The sequence below is a fragment of the Nyctibius grandis genome, chromosome 4 (genome assembly GCF_013368605.1).
Source record: "Nyctibius grandis isolate bNycGra1 chromosome 4, bNycGra1.pri, whole genome shotgun sequence".
In the NCBI taxonomy this organism is placed as follows: domain Eukaryota; kingdom Metazoa; phylum Chordata; class Aves; order Nyctibiiformes; family Nyctibiidae; genus Nyctibius; species Nyctibius grandis.
This window is the reverse complement of record NC_090661.1, coordinates 783038-804124: the sequence shown is the minus strand read 5'-3', so window position 1 is coordinate 804124 and position 21087 is coordinate 783038. Positions and strand designations below refer to the sequence as shown.

The 21087-nt window shown below is 50.5% G+C and overlaps 3 protein-coding genes across 8 annotated transcripts in view; 1 reads left to right on the top strand and 2 right to left on the bottom strand.

Annotated features, from left to right (window-relative positions):
• Window positions 1-11690, bottom strand: part of PLCB2 (phospholipase C beta 2) — a 54020-nt gene extending 42330 nt beyond the window's left edge. For 4 of the 5 annotated variants that reach the window (XR_011047922.1, XM_068397689.1, XM_068397690.1 and 1 more), the window contains exon 1: window positions 2012-2459. Coding sequence is in view for 3 of the 5 variants with exons in the window: in XM_068397689.1 (XP_068253790.1) it covers window positions 2012-2095 (84 nt within the window). In the remaining 2 variants the exon portion in view is untranslated. Of the gene's footprint in view, window positions 1-2011; window positions 2460-10938; window positions 11051-11403 lie in introns of those variants that run through there. The other variant, XM_068397691.1, reaches the window with a different exon arrangement.
• A 255-nt stretch (window positions 11691-11945) lies between these two features.
• On the top strand, window positions 11946-13186 carry INAFM2 (InaF motif containing 2). The gene has a single exon (XM_068397833.1). The coding sequence runs from the start codon at window positions 12108-12110 to the stop codon at window positions 12546-12548; it is 441 nt and encodes a 146-aa protein (XP_068253934.1). The 5' UTR covers window positions 11946-12107; the 3' UTR covers window positions 12549-13186.
• Window positions 13187-17729: 4543 nt separating this feature from the next.
• CCDC9B (coiled-coil domain containing 9B) overlaps window positions 17730-21087 on the bottom strand; it is a 39823-nt gene continuing 36465 nt past the window's right edge. For both annotated transcript variants that reach the window (XM_068397732.1, XM_068397733.1), the window contains one exon: window positions 17730-20163. The gene's annotated coding sequence lies outside the window, so the exon portion shown is untranslated. The remainder of the gene's footprint in view (window positions 20164-21087) is intronic.

The following is a 21087-nucleotide window of genomic DNA, read 5'->3' as shown; positions in this document are numbered from 1 at the left end:
GCACTACAGAAAAGTGTGGGTTTGGTTTTCTCAGGGAACTGCTGACTGAAGGCTCCGGTCCAGTCCCAAACCATACAGAGCGATGTAAGGAGCCAGTCTGATCTACATTCATTCCTTTGCCTCAGACATCCTGGAAGGAGTTTGAAACTGTCACCAACAGCACAGCCAGGTCAATTCAAAGAGTGAAACCCAAAACCCCCACAAGACCATGACCTCCACAGAGCAGCAATCCTGCAGCTGGGAGCTCCTGCCATCACCCTTTGCAGCCTGCTCTTAACTGTGGAGTGGGAAAGCATGATGAGATGGAGCAACACAACCAGAGCAGCCCACTCATGGAGAAGGCTTTTGTTATTGTTGGAGGTCAAGTCTGTAAACTACTCAGTAATTAGAGGGAACTTTTTAGGAATGTTTACAAATCTGTAAACCTTCAGGGAAAATCCACACAGGACTTGAGCTCCCTAACTCCTATGGTTGCAGCAGCAAATAAACATCTTGGAAGCCCAGCTTGACTCACCTTGAGTTTCAAGGTAGCCTAATTACCCCAGGAATTCCCAGTGAAGTACTTAACAGCTTCAGGTTTTTGGGAAAGTGGCCCCCAAGGACTGAGCATAGGAAGTCAGCAGCAATTTTAGACAAGTTCAGCTACTGTTTTATTCTCAGAAACCAAATCCCTGTTCAAATTCAGAGCAGCCACAAGTGCGTTCTGCAGGCAGTTGGCCTCATTGGAAAGAAAGGGAAGGCTGTGCTTCCCACCGTACCCTGGTGTCATCTCCTGTCCGTGTACAGCTATACTGAACTGGAACAGCTGCCCAGTGATATTCCAACCTGCATTCCTCAGCACCCATCCTTTCTGTCAGCTGTATCTTACACAGCTTTCTCATTTCTCCGTGCTGCTGGACCACCCCTGCTTACGCTGCACACAAGCGAGCTACCTCCCCCGCACACGCTGCCTTGGGACCTAAAACTCTGCTCCAGCTTTACGCCCACAAAAGTAAGCACTAATCCCTCCTGCATTGCTGCTCGAGGCTCCTTCTAACGCAGTACCATATCAAATGTTTCCCCCAGATCTTGGTGAATAATCATAACCTGGCCTGCCCCCTCTTAGCAAACATTCATGGTCAAGAGCAGACAATTCATACTCCAGACAAAACGGATGGGCAGCTGCTGTCCCCTTCTCAGGTCTGTGGGTATTAGGGGAAATACTCTTTTGCCTTCTTGGGAAGTGAGGAGGGAGACTATTACATTCAAAGTAACTTCTCTGCTGTTCCACACTTTCTTCCCCTCACAACAAAAGGCAAACGGGGACTGCACACCAGGTGTTTTGAAGATACAAGAGGACACTGAGCTGGAGAGAGGAGCAGCTTTTTGCAGCACCCTCTGAGGCTCCGGCGCTGTGAAAGCACAGGCCCCTCGCTGCTCGGCCGCTGCGCGCTTGGTAGCTCACAGTTCCACGAGCCGGGCAGGCGTGGGAGGACACGGCTCACCCCCTGATCCACTCCAGCAACAGGGCCATAAGAGGAAGCAACTTGGAGCCCGATTTCCTATCTGCAAAGCACAGAGAGTCCACTCAGCTCTGGAGTAAATCCTACCCCTCACGCTCCTCCGCACACGCCCGAGTGCAGCGTGTGCCTCAGCCCAAGGAGGCTCCCAGCAGTGATGCCTTCCCGAGGGCTGGTTCACAGAGACAGCACCCCGGGGTCCTGCACCAGAGCAGCTGCACACACAGACCCAGTGGCACACTCCATTCACCTCCATCCTCTGCAATAACAAGAGGTGCAGAAGGCACATCACCAACCCTTAACACACATGCCCTGTGTTTTTAGCCCTCAGCTCTCCTGTTCCTCTCCGTTCCCTCTCCCTATGCAGACATCGCTGCTCTCGGGTAGGACACACAGCGTCCCATCCCCTCACTGAACACACGCTCCCAGCCTCCCCACAAACCCCAACCAAAACACCGTACCTGCCCTGCCCCACTCATACAATCTAGCAAAGCAAAAACCCTGGTACTCACATCATCCCACTTGATGAAGCGCTCACCCTTGGACAGATAGTCCTTCACCTCCGGGGGCTGCAGGACGGGGGTGAGCATTGACATTCTGTCCCGTGGATCTGCTCCTCAGCTCCCAGAAGCAACAGCAGCCGCACAGTTTGCTCCTCCTCGGCCCCCTCTCCTCTATCTCTGCCTCTCACATGGCAGGGCTCTCTGCCATTGCCACTGTTGGCATCAGAAAGCAAACAGCCTCTTCTATCCCAGCCAAATTTAGGAGGGGCAGGCGGGCGAGGACCGATGAATTTGCATTGTAAATCAACCGCTCTCCAAGCCAGCACACGGAGCTCAGCCCAAGGTCACCTAGAGGAACGCTTGCGACGGGCTGAGGTGCCCGCGTGGGCAGTCATGCACGCACGCCGTCCCGCCAGGAGGGACCCGCTCCTTGGAGCTGTGCTTGTGAAGCGCACGGTTCGTAGCGCTTCCGCAACTGAACTTCCTTAAATGTTCTCTTTGACGAAGCGCAGGCATCGCCAGCCGACGCTCAAACTATTTCAGCAGATGTGGTTACGGAACAGCTCAGGCTTCGGCTACAAAGCAGACTGCCCCCTTCATGCGATGGGCCAAATATCACGTAAAATAAACTTATTCTGGGCTCTGTACAGACTCCATTTCTGGGGCCACGGGCTGCACTGTCCAGTCTAACTTTTTTCCCTTTCTTTTATGGTTTCTTCTGAATGTCAACCAGAAAAGTGAGACAGACCAGCAGAGCAGATGGAATTCCACAGACAGATGAAATAAAACATTCCCAAGAGTCCCTAGGAACTGCAACAGCCTTCAGATTTCACCTGGGTCTACCGCAGATGCTCTGGGAACACAGACCGGGAGATGTGCAAGGTGGGGATTATGATGATGAAGGTGCAGGGAAGTGACAGAAAGCAGAACAGAAGGTTAATGGCAAACAGGGCAAAACCAAGTCCCTGCTCCTGACCTTGGAACAAAGGAATTGTGCGTGGACAGCAGAGGAGAAAAGGAGCTGCTGTTGGCAGAGGTGCCCTGGCTAACTAGAACAAGTGGCTCATGGAACAGGCTGACGTGGGCAAGGCTAGTTTTAGTCAAAAAGGCCGAGCCCTGCACCTAACAGAAATGGAGACAACTGTGCTGGACTTGCTGTAACAGGATTCCCAGCCACACGGTGGGATTTTATCCTTGGCGTCTTCTGCGAAAGCCAACGCGTGACACTTGTCATTGCTCAAGAGGGACAAGATACTGCAACAGAACACAGATTCTCTGCGAAGGGTGGATAAAGGAACTCCCACTGCAAAGGGAGCCAGCTGCATGGTTGTGCTGCTTCCTTCCCACCTCTGAGTTACCCAGTTTTAAGGCCAGCACTTTAAAGCAGATTGGGCGGCTGGGGGAAGGCTGACTGAAGGGATCCTAAGGGCATCTCAATGTTAGTGGTATGAGGCAGGAGAGACTAAGGGGACCTGTAGCAAGAGCTCTAGCTCTAAAAAATAAAGATGGCAGCAATTATCAGAGAGATGCCTGCCGCAGAAACAGAGAACCCTGAACAAACCTAACAGCCTTCGTATGTTTCTTTCAAGCGTTTATCTGCCTGACAAACTGGGAATAAGAAAGCTTCTACATTTCCATCTACCACTGAGTTTTCTGCATTTACTAACATATTTTGCAAGGCACTGTACTTTCCAAAAATTGGCCAGCCAAGCTAAAGCTGTTAGCTCTGTTTTATTAGGGCAGCAAACTGAAGTGGCTTACCCATAGCTGTCTCATAACCAAGCCACACTCGTGGTATTAAGCTTCCTTTGTACATGTGTCAGTGACACACGCTCCTCAGCAGCCAGCTGAGGGAACACTGGGGTACTCCAGGCCCAGCCAAGACACCACCACCAGGACCCCCTCACTCAGAGGATGCTGCTGTGCCCAAGCAGCAAAGCAGCAGACGACAGGGTCTGCCCAGAGCCCAAAGGCTGAGCTGGAAGCGCTCAGGGACTCCAGTGACTTGCCATAAATGCCAGTGAAACGCCAGGCACTGCTGGGCAGGTTTTGTTCTCTGTGGTCATCTTGTAAGCAGCTTAGGAACAGACCCTGAGGCCCAGGTACGTATAGAGAAAGGCCATGAGAGCACAGGAGGCTGCAGTGAGGAGTGAAAGTTTTCTCTGCTCTCACCTGATCCCTTCTGCAAGGTCAGAGCAGTTTCAGGGCTGCTTAACTTTAACTCAGGGAACAGCTGTGAGGAGGATAAAGAGCATCCATCTGGCTCAGAATTGCGGCAGTCCTCCCACCCTCTGCAACACAGACAGCACTGAAGGAAGCCTTGGAGATCACAGCAGTGAAGAAGTTAAAGGTGGGATGAGCTCTGCCACCTGCTACTGCCAAGAGCAGAGGGACTGCAGGTGAGATCAGGCAGTCACAGCTACTGGTTCCAGTGGCCTGGCTGGTATTTACCAGAGTTATCACCATCACTTCGTGAGCCACATCTGCTTCCTGCCAGAACCAGGGCCCCACAGAAAGGCTGCTCTGTCCTGTGTTCTGTCAGACCTGGATATTCAACAGCTTTGTCTCACCAACAACCCTAATGTAAGCACAAATCCTGCCACAGCATTACTTCCTTGTCACTCAAGGATAAAGGGTAAATTTTAAAAAAAAAAAAAACAAGCCATAAAGAGCAACGACCAAGCCAGCAGCTGTCCTGAGAGGCTGCACAGCACTGCACAACACCAACTGCCAGGCTCCCCACTTGCATAAAGATGGTCAAAAAGCCAAAGCTCACTTCCTTTTGCATAACCCAGCCTCCTTATCTTTAATTTCACACTCCTTGCTCTGTGTGGGAGCTTCTGTCCCTTGCATGACGAGACAGCTGATGGAACAGTGATAGAATAAAGCAACAGTCCTGCCCTCTGCTGAAAGCTCTGATATCAGAGCAGGCAGAAGCAGGACTTGCAGCAGTATTTATTCCAACCGCCCTTTATTTTCTCTCTCCTGCAAGGCCCATCACCCAGTGTATACTCATCCTATACCCCTCTGTCCAGGGCCCCGTGCCTCCTCTGCTTTCATCCCTTACCTTCACCACGGTGCATCCCACCCACCCCAAGAGTTGTGATATGTAAAACTTTCCCTTTTTTTTTCTTTTTTCTTTTTTTTTTTTTTCCCCTAGAGACTCTTCCTCACCTCTCTGTCCAGCCTTCACCTCCCACAAAGTGCAGGGAGAAGCACGGTAGTCAGCATTACCCTGCAGAGATTTCACAGCATAGGGTCTGTAGACAGTGATTTAAGCCACACTATTAAACCACCTTGACTGGATGGCTCCCACGTTCTACCAAATTATTTTGTAACCCCAACCTATTCCTAGCACACAAGAAATCTCTTCCAGCATTGTCCCAGTATAATTACACGTTGCTGTGTGTAATACTGTCCTCTCGTGAACAGCCAGGATATTGCACAGCCTTCAGCATTGCCTTCGAACACCAGTAATAAATGCACAGCTAAGCAAAACCGAGTCCATCCTGCTGCTCTTTTCTATCCTGCCCTCTGAGCCCTGGGGATCCTGAAAGGATTAATGACCCCATTAGGACCACAAAGGCCAATATTTTCTCACCACCCCTGGAGAGAACTGCTGAGTGTGTGTGCCAGAGCATATTTTGTGTCCTACTTTGAGCCCAAACCACACAGGCCAAGGATTCATGACAGCTGGCAGCATGACTCTTCAACCTGATCTGCAAAAGTCAGAGGGCAGTGGACTATGGCACAGAAAGACAAGTGGCCACAGATGCCACAATACCATAAAAGCAGTGAGGTCTTGTGTAAAAAACAAACCAAACACAACCAAAAAAACAAACCCCCAAAACCAATCTGACCAACCACAGAGACATTGTTAGATCCATAATTACCTGTTCACTGGGCAGGAACATGCAGCAGAGTATGGTATGCCCACAGCACTCTGATGGCTTTCTGCATATTTCTAAACTGCCCAGCTTTTTACCTTGTTTATTGTTAGTTGTGCTTTTCACATAGTTTTTCTAGCCCTGATGAGTGCAATCGGTGCAGTATATTTTAAATCATCTCCTGTCTTTCTAGAGGTCAAAAATTAGATCTTGGAAAATTATTTTTTATTTCATCACATTATCGAACAACCAGGAACAAACAACACACAAAATGACTACACATTCTTAGACAAGAACTCTCTAGGAAACATTTAACACTGCATGCAACGCCAGCCATTCTTTTTTTGAACAGTCAGATAAACATGGGAATAGGAAAGAGCAGCAAATGGAACAGAAATTACTACTAGAGCACAAGGAAGGTCTCTTACTAGGTCACTCTGTGGCATTAATGGTGTATGAATGGCCAAAGGCAGGAGCACGTTCATGAGCTACACTGACAAATACAAGGCTGGGTGTACTGGTGGGAACAGAGAAGGCTCAAGGTGTATCCCAGGAGCCATTGTCTACTTACAGGAGTTCCTAAACATTGAAAACAAAACAATAAATCCTTTTCAGACATACTTTTCACTCTCAAGCATTTTTCCCCCAAGGAAACATTCACTGGGCAAGGCTCTCCTGCAAGTTGGACGTACTCTTCATACAGTGCAGATGGTTCACAGGATAAAAAACATCTCAAAATGGGCCTCACCAAATTGATGATACAAGGTTGAAGCTGCTGATGCATCACTACCCTGAGCTACCAGTTTTTTGCCCAAGGCCTCTATCCTGAGCCAAACCAGACCTCTTGCTGTTATATCTCAAATTCAGCATCACTTTATCTTCCCCACCCACTCTATAACCTCTGCAGATCCCTTTCCAAGTCAGTGCAAGACTGTGTTATACAAATTTCACTCACCACAGCTAAATCAGAAGCTGGAGGAATTAAAAGAACATCCCCAACCTCCCCCGATCTGTTATAGGATTAACAAGGGAGACAGCACCTTCCCACATTAAGACAGAGGAGATCTCAAAGTGTGAGAGGAAAATGCCAGAGAACAGAGTCTGATTCCCTGCAGGCTCCAAACGGGAGACTGGAACAACAGTGTGAAACAAGGCATCCTTCCTCTAGGAGAGCGCTCAGCAGAGCACGAGAGATTGTCCCCTGTCAAGAGCAAAGACATCTTCTGTGACAGAAAGCTCAAGCCTAGCAAAGTATTTGCTCAAGGACTTCAGCCAAGAAAGACAGGTGAATTTAAACATACCTCTTCCATCCTTTAAGCATTAGGAGGCAGGTAGAAAGACTTCATCAATCTCTCCCCTCCCCAGCTCACAAGTGTGACCAAGGAGACAGTATAAAGTTTAAAAAGCAACACACAGCCAATAAAAAAAGTTACAATTCTTTGTGAAGTCTATAATGTGCCTGTGGAAGTCACACTGCCAGAGGCAGGCACCGAGAACAAAACCCAGGGCCAGAGTTCAGGTCTCTGGTAGCAGTGGAGACTCAGCCACCTCCCAGGCAATCCAATCCAGTCCAGTGCTTCACTATTCTCAGAAGCAAGGTCCATAACAGAGGTAATATCTTAAGCCAATAACCTTCTCTTAATTAAACCTTTTCTGTCCTGAAGCACTAGATACTATCCAATGACTGAACACTGGAAATCAGTAATACAAGTTTATTTAGCTACATCCTTCAGCAGCCCTTGAAGAGCAAACAAACATCCCCTTGCAACAGGTAGCAGCGGAATCCAAGCAATGCTGTTCAGTTGGGTAGGTGGGACACCAAATCTTCAACAATCTGCCTCAGCACTTGGGTTTCCAAATAAACACATGTGTAAGGCAGTAAGTAGCATGCTCCTAAGGAAATAAGTTTCCTAGTGGACCCTCAGGCAATAGAAGTCAAAAATTGGAGAACCTTATAAACAACAGGACCCCAAAGAGTAACAGTTTGGATTGTCATGGCAGAAAGGCTAGATGTTCAAGGGCCATACAGCTCGCCTTTGTTGGCGGGCCCAGTCCCAGGGTGCACCATGTGCCTTGACTCCCGTTTCTCTTGGGCAATCGATCTCTTTTGTGTTCTTTAGGCAAAACTGTGAGAGAAGACCCATTTGCAAGCTTTGTCTAGGGCCTGACACATTCACTGACTTTGCAAGACCTCCGAGCTCTGATTCTACACCACAGCAGCCTGCTCAACACACAGCGTGGTGCTAAAACCCAGAGACAAAAAGAAAATATTGTTATTGCAGCTCTGGCTTCCTGGCTCTCATTTGCCTTTAGAGATGGCTGTTAGCAAGGAACTAAGTTTAGGACCAGAAGGCACACGCCTTCTGGCAGCTGCCTGCACTTGAACAAAAGGACCTGGAGAGAAACTCACGCCCATTTATTCATTCACAGTAAAAAGAAAAGCTTACACCTGACTGCAGCAACAGCCAACAAGATTAGTATTTAATGAACACAAGTCTTGTCTTATTGAGATGAGACAGCAGAGGGCTTGGCATAGAGAGGAGAGCCTCGAGAACACTGAATTTCTTTAAAAATGTGGTATAATTGTTGTCTTCTATGAAGGGCAGGTCTGCAGTGCAGCCAGGAGACACACTGCAGCCTGAATAAGCAATGAACAAGCGCAATGGGGAGATGAAGATGCTAGGCTGAAGGTAGAATGCCTCTAGAATGACACAGTTCAGTTTTAAGATAACTACAGAGCTGTAGTCCCAAGGAATGAAGGGACCAAGAGAGCTGGGAAGACAGGAAGGAGTGTAACTCATGCTGAATTATCTATTGCCACATCTTCTAGCTGGAGCAGCTTTACTTGCTCGTAGAGTTGACACTCAAGTGACACGAGGTGCAGTGGGATCTCAACCCCACCACACTCACTGCCTTTGCTGGGGCTGCTTCTGGGACTGCACTGCATGTCCTCAGCCAATCCAGGCTGCCAAGACGCCCGCTGATGGAAAAGAAGTGTTATTAACTGTTGGATTTATAAAGAGTTTTGGTGAGCAGAGAAAAAAAAGCAGCACCTGTGAAAGAGCAGCAATCATTTGCACAGAGATTAAGGACTGGTTTCCTTCCCAGGAGAGGGGAAACCAATTTTGGGGACATAGGACTAAGACATGCAGCTATAACTGCTTTTTATTATACTGATACCTACCTCCTCACTGTTACCTGCCGTGCCTATTCCCTCTATCAACCTGCTCACTGTTTTAAACATCCTTTATCAAACTCAACATAATATAGCAACACTGGGGCTCTTATTTTCGTCTACCAACTTCTAGACACTACAACAGCACTGAGTTAAGCAATAAAGGAGGACGTAGCATCTCCAAGGACAGACTTAAAATGCAGGAAGACACCACAGACCAGACAAGCATCAGGCAAAAGCTGTCAAGGCCTCATTCAGCCCTAGAGGAACTGCCTGTACTCATCAATCCTCTCCCCAAAATTCCAGAACTGGAATTAAGGAAGAACATAGGGAAAGGACTTGTGGGAGGTGGTAGTTAATCATCCTTTTGCCAGAGGCAATGATTAATTCTACCAGTGGCAACAAAAGAGATCACAGACAGCATAAAGGCTTGGAATTAACCAATTTCTACACAGATCATTTGAAGAACCATGAGTGGACACAGAGCAGCCCAGTGAGTCTCTGCCTCTGCCCCTCTTCACAGCATTCAATAGCAGGAAGACAAAGGCCAGCAAGAATGTGAGTACAGACCAGCAGCTGAGAGGACTCATTAAAAACAAGCTGAAGATCAAGAAATTATGCTAGACAAAAAAGGTCCAAAGTCAATCTTAAAGTACTCTGTAGCACAGAAACCAAAAAGTCTGACCTCAAAATAAACAGCTCAGAGCAACATACATACAGCAGAAGAAAGGTGTGCTGAACTCCTAATCAAGGTATAGAATTTTTCTTTGAAATGCAAAGAAAAGGTGGAGCAGCAGAGAGCTGCTGAATGAAATATGAGAAGCAAGGGGAGAAGGGCTTGGAGCAACCATCATCAAAACAGCCTGGAAAATTAGTAGAAAATCCATTTTGTAGGAATTGCTACAAATCCACAAATACCACCTACCTTAAATATATACAGCCCAAGGGAATTTGTGCACAGAATCTACAGGACACAGAAGATGTCTTTCTATGACTCAGGAAAACTTTGTCAGTAGGACGCCATCAGCTCATGCTATTCAGGTGTACAAAATGTGACTTCAGGAAGAATGCAGTCAGGTGTAATAAATCAGGGCAACAGAGACAAGAGGGGGCAGCTCATGCTACGCAGGTGTATGAAATTTGACTTCAACAAGAATGCAGTCAGGTGTAATGAATGAGGGCAAGAAAAATAAGGAGCCCATAGAAGAGTCATAATATCTACTAACAAATGTTTCCTAGGCACTGGGTTACAGCAACATTTCATGAAAATTAAATATTTCATGAGGATAGAGCATGTCATTAGCTGTAGAATCACAGAATCACTTGGGTTAGAAGGGACCTTTAAAAATCCTCTAGTCCAATCCCCCTGCCATGGGTCCCCTCTGCCCTTAACAGGCAGCGAAATCACAGCCATGGTATATCTACATTGCATAACCATGATTTTTATTAGCACAGATAAGACTTGTGCTGAGGCCAAAAGGCAGAGGATCTCCAAAGGCAGCCGGCAGCACAACATCACCCCCTTTAGCCCTTCCATCCAGGCAAGAGCAGGGTCTGGATACAGAACACCCCATGACTGCATAGCTGCTCTCTCCCAAAAGTAGTTTAGTTCCCAAAATTCCTTTGCCCTTCTAGGAACAATCAGCCAGAGCTTTTAGTCAACACGCTCCACCTTTTATCAAGAATTACAGTTATTTTGATGTTACTCCTTTTTATTCCCTAACATATCTTCTGCCCCAGCAGCCTTCCTCAAGGACTGCAAACTCCATACTTCTTCCTGCAAAAACTCAGAGGTTTTCCCTCTCTCCCAACCCTCCACGTTTTCCCTGCTATTAAGAGTAAAAATAAAATGCTAGTGTTAACTCAGAACTCACTCGCTCTGATGCCTTTCTGGGTGACAGTCATTTCTCCAGCTGCTGTTAGCCTCTTTCAGAACTGCAACTCCTTGTTTACAAGAGGTTTACTGCTGCAACACACCTGACCAGCCTAAGATTTAAGGGAGGGAGAAAAAAGGAAAACAATTGTAAAAGTAGCAACTAAATCATTCTCAAAAATAAACATCTTGCACCATAAAGAAAAAAAATAAAAAGGCTAATCCATACCCTAGAACAGTGTTTCAGTTGTCCTCTGACTAAGCCAATATAATGCTTTTGTGAGGGACTAACATGTAGGGAATGAGCTTGATTCAAACCCTAACAGCAAGGACACAGTTTTAGATTATCTCCACAGGTTTGGGACCAGCCCAGTTTGAAGGGAACTAAAACAGCCTCTCTCCAAAAGTTATCGTTTAGCCAGGGCACCCCTCAAGCTCCACAGAAGCTGCAGGGAGCATCACATACCTGCAGGCAGGGAGGGAGGCACCGAGCAGAAACTCCCGTCGAGTGGAGAAGGCAGAGGGGAGCTCCCTGACGCCCTCCTCCTGCACCAGGCCTCCGCCGGGAGCCTTCCCCACCCTCACGGAGCCCCCAAAGCAAGCCTTAGCTTCGGCCTGGCTCGGGGGGGGGGCCGCCCGCCCGGCAGGCCCCGGGGGTGCCCGCAGAGCCCTCACCCGCGTACCCACCCCTGCGCGGCGGCGGAGGGCAGGGGGGGCTCGGTCAGGCCCCCCTCCAGGGCAAGGCAGACCCACGGCCGGGCAGCGGCCGCTCCGGCGGGCGCCATCGCCGTCCCCCTCACACACTCCAACGGCCGCCGCGCGCCCCCTCAGGAGCCCGCCACAGCCGCCGCGCGCCCCCTCAGGAGCCCGCCGCAGGCCGCGCACGCGCAGCAGCCACACAGCGCGGGGGCCATCGCCCCTTTAACCACAGCCGGCGGCCCCCACCCCCGCCCCGCCGGGCGGCGTTGCCCCGTTAAGCCCCGCCCCTCGCCCCCGCCCGCGGCCGGCGGAGCGGCGGGAGCAGCGCGGGCCGCGGGAGCGGCGCGAGGCGGGCGCGGGCAGCGGCATGTCCTGAGGCGGGCGGGCGGGCGGGCGGGCGGCGTCGGCGGAGCCGGGCCGGGCCCCACCACGGAGGGGTCGGTGGAGCAGCGGGCCAAGGGCCGGGCCCCCATGAAGGAGAAGGAGGCGGGGGCGGAGCGGGGCAAGCCCGCCACTTACACCGGGGACAAGAAGGCGCGCATGGCGGCCAAGACCAACAAGAAGTGGGTGCGCCTGGCCACCGTGCTGGCCTACGTCCTCTCCGTCTCGCTGGCCGCCATCGTCCTCGCCGTCTACTACAGCCTCATCTGGCAGCCGGTGCGCGGCGGCGGCGGCTCCGGCTCCTCCGGCCCCGCCGCCGCCACCTCGCAGCCCCGCGCCGCGCCGCCGCCGGGCCCTGCAGCCAGCCAGCCGCCCGCCGGACCCACGCAGGAGGCTCCGCCGGCGCCGCCGCGGACGGGCCCCGACCCCGGCCTCGCCGACACGCACCGCCCGGACGCGTCGCCGCCGCCGCCGCCGCCCGGGGCCGAAGCGGGCGCCGCCGCGCTGCGCCGGCTGCGCGGGAGCCCCTGAGGCGGCCTCAGCGCTCACCCCCCGGCCCGGTGGGAGGACGGGCCCGGCGGACTGCGGAGAGCGGCCGCGCCTCGGCCCGGGAGGCCGGCGCCGCCCCGGGGGGGGCTCTGCGCCCCGGCCGGGAGGAGGGGATGCAGCGGCCGGGCTCGGCGGAGGAGCGCGGCTGCCCCCGGCGGCATCGCCCGCTCGCCCCTGCGCGCCGGCCGCGCTTGGCGCTGGGGAGGCGGCGCCGGGACCCCCGGCGCGGACGAGCCCCGGGGAGCTCAGGCTGGAGACTGACCCGGCGCGGGGGCCGGCGGGGGAAGGACGTGCTCTCACCTGGCAGAACTGCAGTCTCTCTTTTTCCCCCGTTCTTCCTCAAAAGGGAATCCCGTGGCTTCGTTTTCCTCCTCACCAGGGCTAGCTTCTCCCTTTGAACCCGCATTGAATTCCTGCGCTATTTATGCCAGTCTGTTACCTATAGAAGGATATCGGTGTCCAAAATTCCTCACTATTTACAGGATCAGCTGGGAGTAGAGGCTGTTATCCATTGTTTAAGTAAAAACAGTTTTGTTTAACAATGAGCATAAACTTATTTAAAAACATGTGAAAGGTAAATTGACTTGTTTACTATATTAAAATATTTTCCCAATATGAAAGTCTCTGTAATACAGTATTCTCTTTGGTGGTGGGAGGATAATTTGGGCAGAATGTCAAACTCAAGGGGCTCTCTGGGTAGCAAAAATGATTTGCCGGCTAGTAATGGGCAACTGTGGCATGTACCGTTGATTCATTTGTCATTGGTCTCCTTAGGTGAGGCTGGAGAAACCTCCATAGGTGCCTACCTCCCGCTAATCGTGGCAACTGAGCGTTGGTGATGACAGCAGGTTTGATCTGTCCTGACAGACGCAGGTGGAGCTCTCACGGTGGGCTGCGAGGTGCTTGGTGGCTCGTAGCCCCGTGGTCTTGGCTGCGTGGGATAGCTGAGCTTACAGACTGTGACGGCACCTCGGTGGCACCGACGGTGCCGTTGGGAGGTAGGTCTGTGCCAGCCGGCTCGGGATGATCTCAAGATCACACTTAGTGGTTTTAGCCAAAAGCGTGCATGTGATCATTGCTGCCTTTCTGCAGGGCAGGTGGAAGAGCTGGTGAAGGAGCTGAAAGCCCAAAGCAGGTGCCTGCCTTGCCACCCTGTTACCTCCTGAGCTGCTTCTAAACTCTTCCTCTTCCCCCAGTGCCGTGGCAGGGCTGATGGTGTCCCAGCAGCAGCGCGGGATCGCACCGCCCGCCAGACGGGTGGCTGGATTTCGCCCTCGTGTGTCTGTCTGTAGCAGCGGGTGCTTCTGTCCCCTTGGCAGTTCTGCCTGCGGCGTGTTGGTACCTGTTTGTGGGGCTGCCGCACACGTGCGGTAGCTCTGGGCCCTGGTGGTAAGGATGCTGTTTGCTCTCCTTGATATGTGCCTCTGGTTGTAGAGGGAAAGGCTTTCTGCAGCTCTTCAAAGGGAGGAATGAGTAAAGAGAAGCAAAATAGGCTCCTCGTTTGGTGCCAGTTGAGTTTAGTCTGTTCCTTGGCACCGGTACTAAATGCAGAACCAGTTGGGAGGGAGCTTGTGTTTAACTTTTCAAACCTCTGAGGATAAATAAAAGCTGGGTGGAATTACACAGAGGCTGGGATTTCTCTGATCCTGGCCTGCAGCTCAGAGCTGGTGACTCTGTAGTGGCTTTGAGCAGCACGTCCAACGTGTGCTGGATGAACACGGACTCGTGGCATTTTTCACTTTAAATACAATTGCTCTCAGAAGACCAATAGAGCATGGCTGCGTGGAGCAGCTGGAAGAGGAAGTGAAGTGAATTAAATGGGCTGCATGGCCCTCTTCCAACCTGTCCTGTAACCGTGGAGAGATGCCGTGTATTCAGGAGCAGGAACAACTTAAAGCTCTTCACCTGGTTTGTGGTTTGGGTGGCAAAGGGTCTTTGGGACAGTGACCCTGCTCAGATCCGCTTTGTCAAAGGGAACAGACCCATTGCTGGTGGGTGTCTCCCTTGCTGCTGCTAAAAATAGTTGATGAGCCACTACTAAGATGGTTGTGGCTGTCTTCATTCCTGTATGGAAGTGCAGGCTTGATGAGTTCCCAGACTGTGTTTTTGCCTCTTCTCTGCTGACAAATTGAGATTTAAGTGAAACGCTTCTATTTCTGTACCAGTTAGAGCTGGCTTTGGAGCATCCTGTTACTTCATGACTGTTGTACTACCCGTGCAAGGGGGGGAAACTTTGGCTTGTAAAGATGCCGAAGGATCGCAGGCTGCTGGCCTAACGACCAGGGAGCTTTTGTGATTTGAGCAGCCTTGTTTTCCAAACCCTTCTGGACCTAGATTCTTCAGCTAAAATCTCCTCTACATCCTTCCCTAGCCAGGAATCGTCCTCAGGAGGAAAATATGTTCCCCTTGAGATGCTGTTGCGAGCCTGCGATGAGCCAGTCTCTGTGCTTGTTCCTCTCTTTGTGGCAGACTGTCCAAGAAATCGGTGACTACGTGCACTCTGGAAATAATTCTAGTAACAAAAATGGTTTGGACAGGTTTCTCGGTGCAAGGTAGCTTCTTAAAACTCAGGGTCCTAGGGGTTTCTTGGGGAGGAGGCTGGCTGCAACACATAACAGCTGGATTGTCATCTTGGACAGTGGGTTTTTGCATTATGTTGCCATCTTTGTACCAAGACGGTCATCTGCATCTAGAACATAATTTTTAGTGCCCTAAAATGGTGCAGTCACCAGGCTTGGGTAAACCTGAGGTTTAAAAGGCAGACTGGCTTGTTATCTGTTATATTACTTCAGCTCCAATGCAGTCTTTCCCTTCATTGCTCCTCAAAAAAAAAATAATTCAGTTCACTTAGTGTAATTGTATCAGGCGAGATAAGGCACAGGCTTTGTGTTGCTTCCTAGATAGAACTCGCTGGAACCTCGTGATTTGTAATGTTATTCCCTTGGGGTTGCTGGTTGGGGTTCCTCCCTTTACACAAAGGCTGTCCTGCGTGTTACTTGCAGACAGAACTGTGTCATATTCCCAGTGTGTCCTCATCAGCGTGAAAGGGAGTTGTCTGCAAGTCAGCTTGGATGAAGAAGATAATCGAACAGGAGTGAAATGTCTTGGACCCTTTGCTTCAGTGCTGTAAGGAAGTTAACAAGAGTCCCAAGACTTCTGACTGTGGGATGTAAAAAGCCCCATGGCTGTAAGAATACGGCTGGAATAGTGGCATCTGTGCCTCTGTTTTTTTACTTCAGTTTTTTATTGATTACACATGCTAATAATTCTGTCATGCCAACTTTCCCCCAAGCTTTGAGTGTCTGTATCATTTAGGAGTGTAGGTGAAGGGTTATTAATGGTGTCCAGTCGACGGTGTATCTAGATCAGAGGATGTTTTTTCAAACCTTCTTGGTTCCTTCCTTGCATGCAGATGTCTCTGGGCTTACACCTTTTTATTAACATATAATACTTGCCCTCTGCCTGTACACGCTGGCCGTGTCCCGTTGAGCTCTGTTCAAGGAGAGTGCGTCGATAGAACTCGCGTGAGAGGGACCAGAAGGAGGGGAAATCGCTGGGAAAAAAGTTACTGGAGCATGTAATGTGCTCCAGCAGCTGGCTCCCTTTTACGCCTTCTAAAAGCTGCCTTTTCCCCACGCACGTTCTCCCGTGGTCTCAACTGGTGTAATGCATCCCATCTTAATCCCGGCTTCCTGGGACTGGGCTGTGTTTTTGCCAAGGAGGGTGGTGGTATTTTTACTCCAGACCTTAGCTTAATTCTGAGTGTAGCTGAAAAGCAGTCCTGTGGTGTAGTGGTGGTAACAAAATCGGTGGCTGCTGCTGGGCATCGTGGATTTCCTTCAGAGAAGTCAAAATTAAGCTCTGTGAAGGGTTATGTATGGGGGGGTGTGGTACTGATGGCTGGCTGCGAGTCCTGGAGGTGCTGAAGCGTGTGGAGAGGGGAACGGTGCAAGAACCAGCCGTACCCAAGCTGGAGCAAAGAGCTGAGGAGGTGAGGCTTGACTTCGGGCTGTTCGCACGTGTTCGGAGGCAGTTTTGGGAGAGCCTCATCCCTGTCAGCTGTTGTGTCGCCGCACTGAGCTGGTGTGATCAGGAGCCGGCGGCGGCGTTCCCAGCGCGTCGGCTTTGCGGGCCGGGAGCTGCTGTGCAGCGTTTCCAAGGGCAGGCAGCAGGCAGGCTTTGAGTTTCACAGCGGTGCTGTACCCTGCTCCTGCTCTCGGCCTCTAATTGACTTAAAAGCTTTCCACGTAACTTAAAAAGCACTAACTACTGTACTTTAAATGCAAAAATTTCTGACTAAATGCCAGTTTAGCTTCAGGGTTCTATGCTGCTTGCAACCAATTTATCTGGAGGGGAACTGGTGTGGGAAATCAGTGAATGTTGCTGTCATTTCTCCTTCTAGGCTCTGTGTAGGGCTTTAGTTGTTACTAAGCTGTGCGCTATGCTTCTGCTGCGGGTGTTAGACTTGTTGAGATGGGAATGGAGAGCTGGAAATGCTGTCAAGATCTTACGTTGTTGCCTCCTAGGAACTGGCTTGGTAAAGCTTTGGAAACTGAAGTATCTCCGACTTTATCCAGATGTGTTTTGTCCTTGGCTTGGGGTTTTTTAAATGAATCTCTCTAGACAAGAGTTGATTCACTAGTCTGAAATCAGTTTTTATATCGGGTTTAGTTATAGAGTTGAAACTGATGGTAAATTTTGCCACCTAGAAGAGTGTCTAGCAGCGAGCTGCTCTTTGGTTTAGAGAAAAAGATGTTCTGCCCAAGAGTCGCTGCTGCCTTCCTGTTGTCTGGAAGAGCTGGAATAACTTTCACCAAGTCCCTGAGTTACCAGCCAGTGCTGGGAGGAGACAGGTACCTCTGCAGGCAGATGACACTGTGCTCTGCAAGCTGCCGTCGCGTTTGCTTGCAAGAAAAGTGCCGTGGCAACGAGGCAGCTTTGATGCCTCCACGAAGGTGAGCCTGGTGTTACGGTGCAGGCTGTCATCGCTGCAGGGAGCTCTTTGGGTGGGTTAGCTGAGCTAGCCCCAGAGCCAAGCGCTGTCCTGAGGGGTGAGCAATCTGAACGGGAGCTCTTGCTCCAAAAGCAGAGATTACTGCTTTATTTTAGAAAACTATATATGGGACTGAGAAACACTTAAGAAACGGGAGCTTTTTCCTCATTACAACTTTTATTTCATATAAATAATCCTTCTACATCAGATTTTTCAACTTTTCAGTCTTTTCTCTCACTGTAAAGAAGAAACAGCTAGCCACAGTTTTCTGAAAAATTGCAATCCAGGCACCAACCAAAGTGCATTCGAGCAGTGTTAATGAGCAGGAAAAAATCACACTGAGAACAGGCACTCTCTGTACAGTCCCAGTGCTGGAGCTTGGTACAGGCTCGGTCCTTCCTCAGGCATCATTAAATGCAAAGTTACTTGGATTTGCAGGAGAAAAAGAAGAGGGAAATGGGGGGAAAGTGTCAGTTTTCCTTTCAAAAAGGAGTCCAGGGCGATAAGATACAGCAATAATTGCAGGTGGGTTTTTATTCTCTACAAGTGCTGGGCCAGGGGCAACGTGAAAGCTGCTGTCTACGTGGCTGCGTGCCCCACTGCTGCCGGGGTGCGACAGGCTCTTGCTCTCAGCCTGTGTTTGGCACGGACCGTGAGGCAAGCCGGTGCCTGGGATATGCTGGTAATGACTCAGCCTGACTGGAGCAAGATTGAGGTGAGTGACCTGATGTAAAAAATAATAATTAATTGAAAACTGAAACAATTGTAAGCAGGTTTTTGCGACAGTCGGATAAGGAAGATGTCTTTAATGATGATGGAGAATCTCCAGGACCTGGAGCAGTTTTACAATCTGGCTTTTATCTGTTCTTTTATCTGTTGGATAAGCCCAAATAAAGCCAGTCTGGGCTTTGGAGGGGTGAAAATGTTTCTACTAATAAAATATGAAAGCTGCACACTCTGTTTCTTGGTAATACCCGGTGTGAAGCCAGGAAGCTCTCTTGAATTTGGCACGTAAATTCCCAGGCTTGTCCTTCATAAGATAGGTACCGTGGATCTCAGTTACGTGGAAAACCAGAATGTTTATCTGTGCAAATATTAGTTTATTAAACCAGCGTACAGTATTTCAGCCCACACATGCCAACCTCATCACCAAGGCTGTTGCCGTTTTGGTTAGCGAATGCATCCTGCAATGAAAGCCAAGAAATCTCCACGCGTATGTGTCTGCACGTACATTCACTCCTGCATTGAGATTTATAGCAGCACTTCAAAACGAGGGTGATATCCTCCCTGCTCTGCCATTCAGACCTCAGAAATGATGTTGTGCTACTCCTCGTGCCTGCCTTCCCCTTGCTTGGTAGCTGTATTTCAGCTAGGTCCTGGTTTGCCGTGCATCTCTTAGCAGCTGGCATTCTTGTTCACTTCTGTTCGTAAATGCTCATCCAGATCCTCGATTTCAAAGGTGTCTTTTAAGGTCAGGGCAGAATGTCTGTGTGGCAGCTGCCAGGGGAACTGCTGCCCTCTTATTCAAGCACAAGGCTGTGAAAGGCACAACCAGGAGGTGAAAGGTTTGATAGGAAGCCTTAGACCCTCAGCTCCAATTTGGCCGGGGTTCTGCTGCCGACTCCTTTGTGCAGTGTGGTGGAGAAGGAAGGTTATTGCGTTTGTGCTGTCCTCCTCCTTGCCCTGCTTGACACCTGGAGCCCCAAGTACTACACTGTACTTCAGTACTTCTGTACCTTTACTACAGCCTTCTTGGTCTCACAAAGCAGCACGGTGTTTTGTTGAGCTGCAGCCATACCTGCTCAACCCAGCAGCCACCTGCCTTAGAAAAAAGCAGTGTCTCCTGCTGTGCTGATCCAGCCTCTGCCCCTTGTGCCCTACCACACCTAACAGGAGGAGGAAACCAAGCTTTAAAGGGCGAGACGCTGGGGTTGGGGCGTGCTTGGCAAAAGCACCCGCACCCCACAGTGTCACTCCAGAATGCTCCGTCCCCTTTGTGCCCCGCAACCCGTGCGACTACCGTGCATCTCTGCCAACACTTCAACCACGTACAAACCTCTACTACAAGAGCTGCTCTGAACACTACTTTTTCATCCACCTACGGAACTACAACGTAACGCCTCACCCTGTCTCCTAATGCTCTGTCAGTCGCCTGTTCCCTGCCCGACAGCGAGGGAGAGCTTGCACAGCCCCTGCCATCCTCCTGGCACATGCAGTTCCCTGCCAGCCTTGGGGGGAGGAAAGGGGTGGTGTGCCCAGAAACCTAAATCCTAACTTTAAACAGAATTAGTTATTAAATAAAATAAAGTGCATCCAGTAGACATTTCATTGGCTTGCCACACAGCTGCAGTATAGGCAAAACAAATACAAAAGAAAAGTGACGGTGTTTTCTTCGTAGGTTGGGAGTGTGTGTAGCCTTCCCTGTCCTTTGGCAACGCCAAAACTGAGCAGGGAGTTGGGGGTGGTGGTGGGAGGCCCCCGAGTGGTGAAGGGGTGCTGAAGGGCGTGGGGCAGGTGCTGAAAGCTGATTTCATAGAAGGTCAAAGAGTGAGGACAAGCTTGTGCTCCTCTTCTCTTCTCATCCACCACCTTCAGCACGTTATCCTGGCGAAACAAGAGCAGAGACAGCAGTGGGATTAGCAGTCTTTAGGGAACTGCTGAGCAGTAAATTAAAGACGCCTGCTGAGTTTCAGCCTGCCCTTCCTGCAGGGCTGGGGCTGCTGGGGGGTACCACCGCCCGCCTGCCAAATCCCATGGGTGCCACGGAGCGCTCGGCAGCCCAGGGGATCCACTGAAGGCGTGAGTGTGGCTGAAACACGCTCCCAGTCCTCTGCTGGGTTAGGTAAGGCTACTTCACTCTCCTTTTGTCTCAAGAACAATAATATTCACAGGTTTTTGTGTGTGCTTGTGCAGCACCTGGAGCAGCAAGAGGAGGGGCTGATTTGGGGCAGGGCTTTGTGTCCTTCTCTTGGGAAACCTGGCCTGGGGGTGTAGCCCTTGTGTTCACCAAGGGCAGGAGGGTCTGTCGGCTTCTCTCTAGTGAAAACACCAACCCATGAGTGGAGCCTGCTGCCCCGGAGCTGCCTCCAGCCCTAGATATGTTGATTTCGATGGGGAAAGGCAGACTTTTCTTTTTTCTTCTGCAGTCGCCAGATGCTTGGTGCTGCTCTGAACTGCTGAGCTGGCGTTTTCCTGCATCCATGTTTAAATCCACACACCTGCCTTTTGCTGGTGGAGATTTCAGCACCCAAAGCTCCCAAGAAAGGGCAGAGGGGGGATATAAAAAGAAAAACAGATGAAATACCGTGAAGGCAGGAGAGGCAATAGTAAGCTTGGCTTGCATAGGAAGGAAAGCTCTAAAGGAATCATTTAAGGACACGGCCACAGATATCTAATAAGGAACAGCACTGAAATAATTGAAATAATCAATGTGATGTAGAGATTCTAACACTGCTGCTGGAGACATTTTTCATTGTCCTGTATGTGTGCCCCAGCCAGGGCTGGCCGGACCCCGCTGCCGAGGGGTGC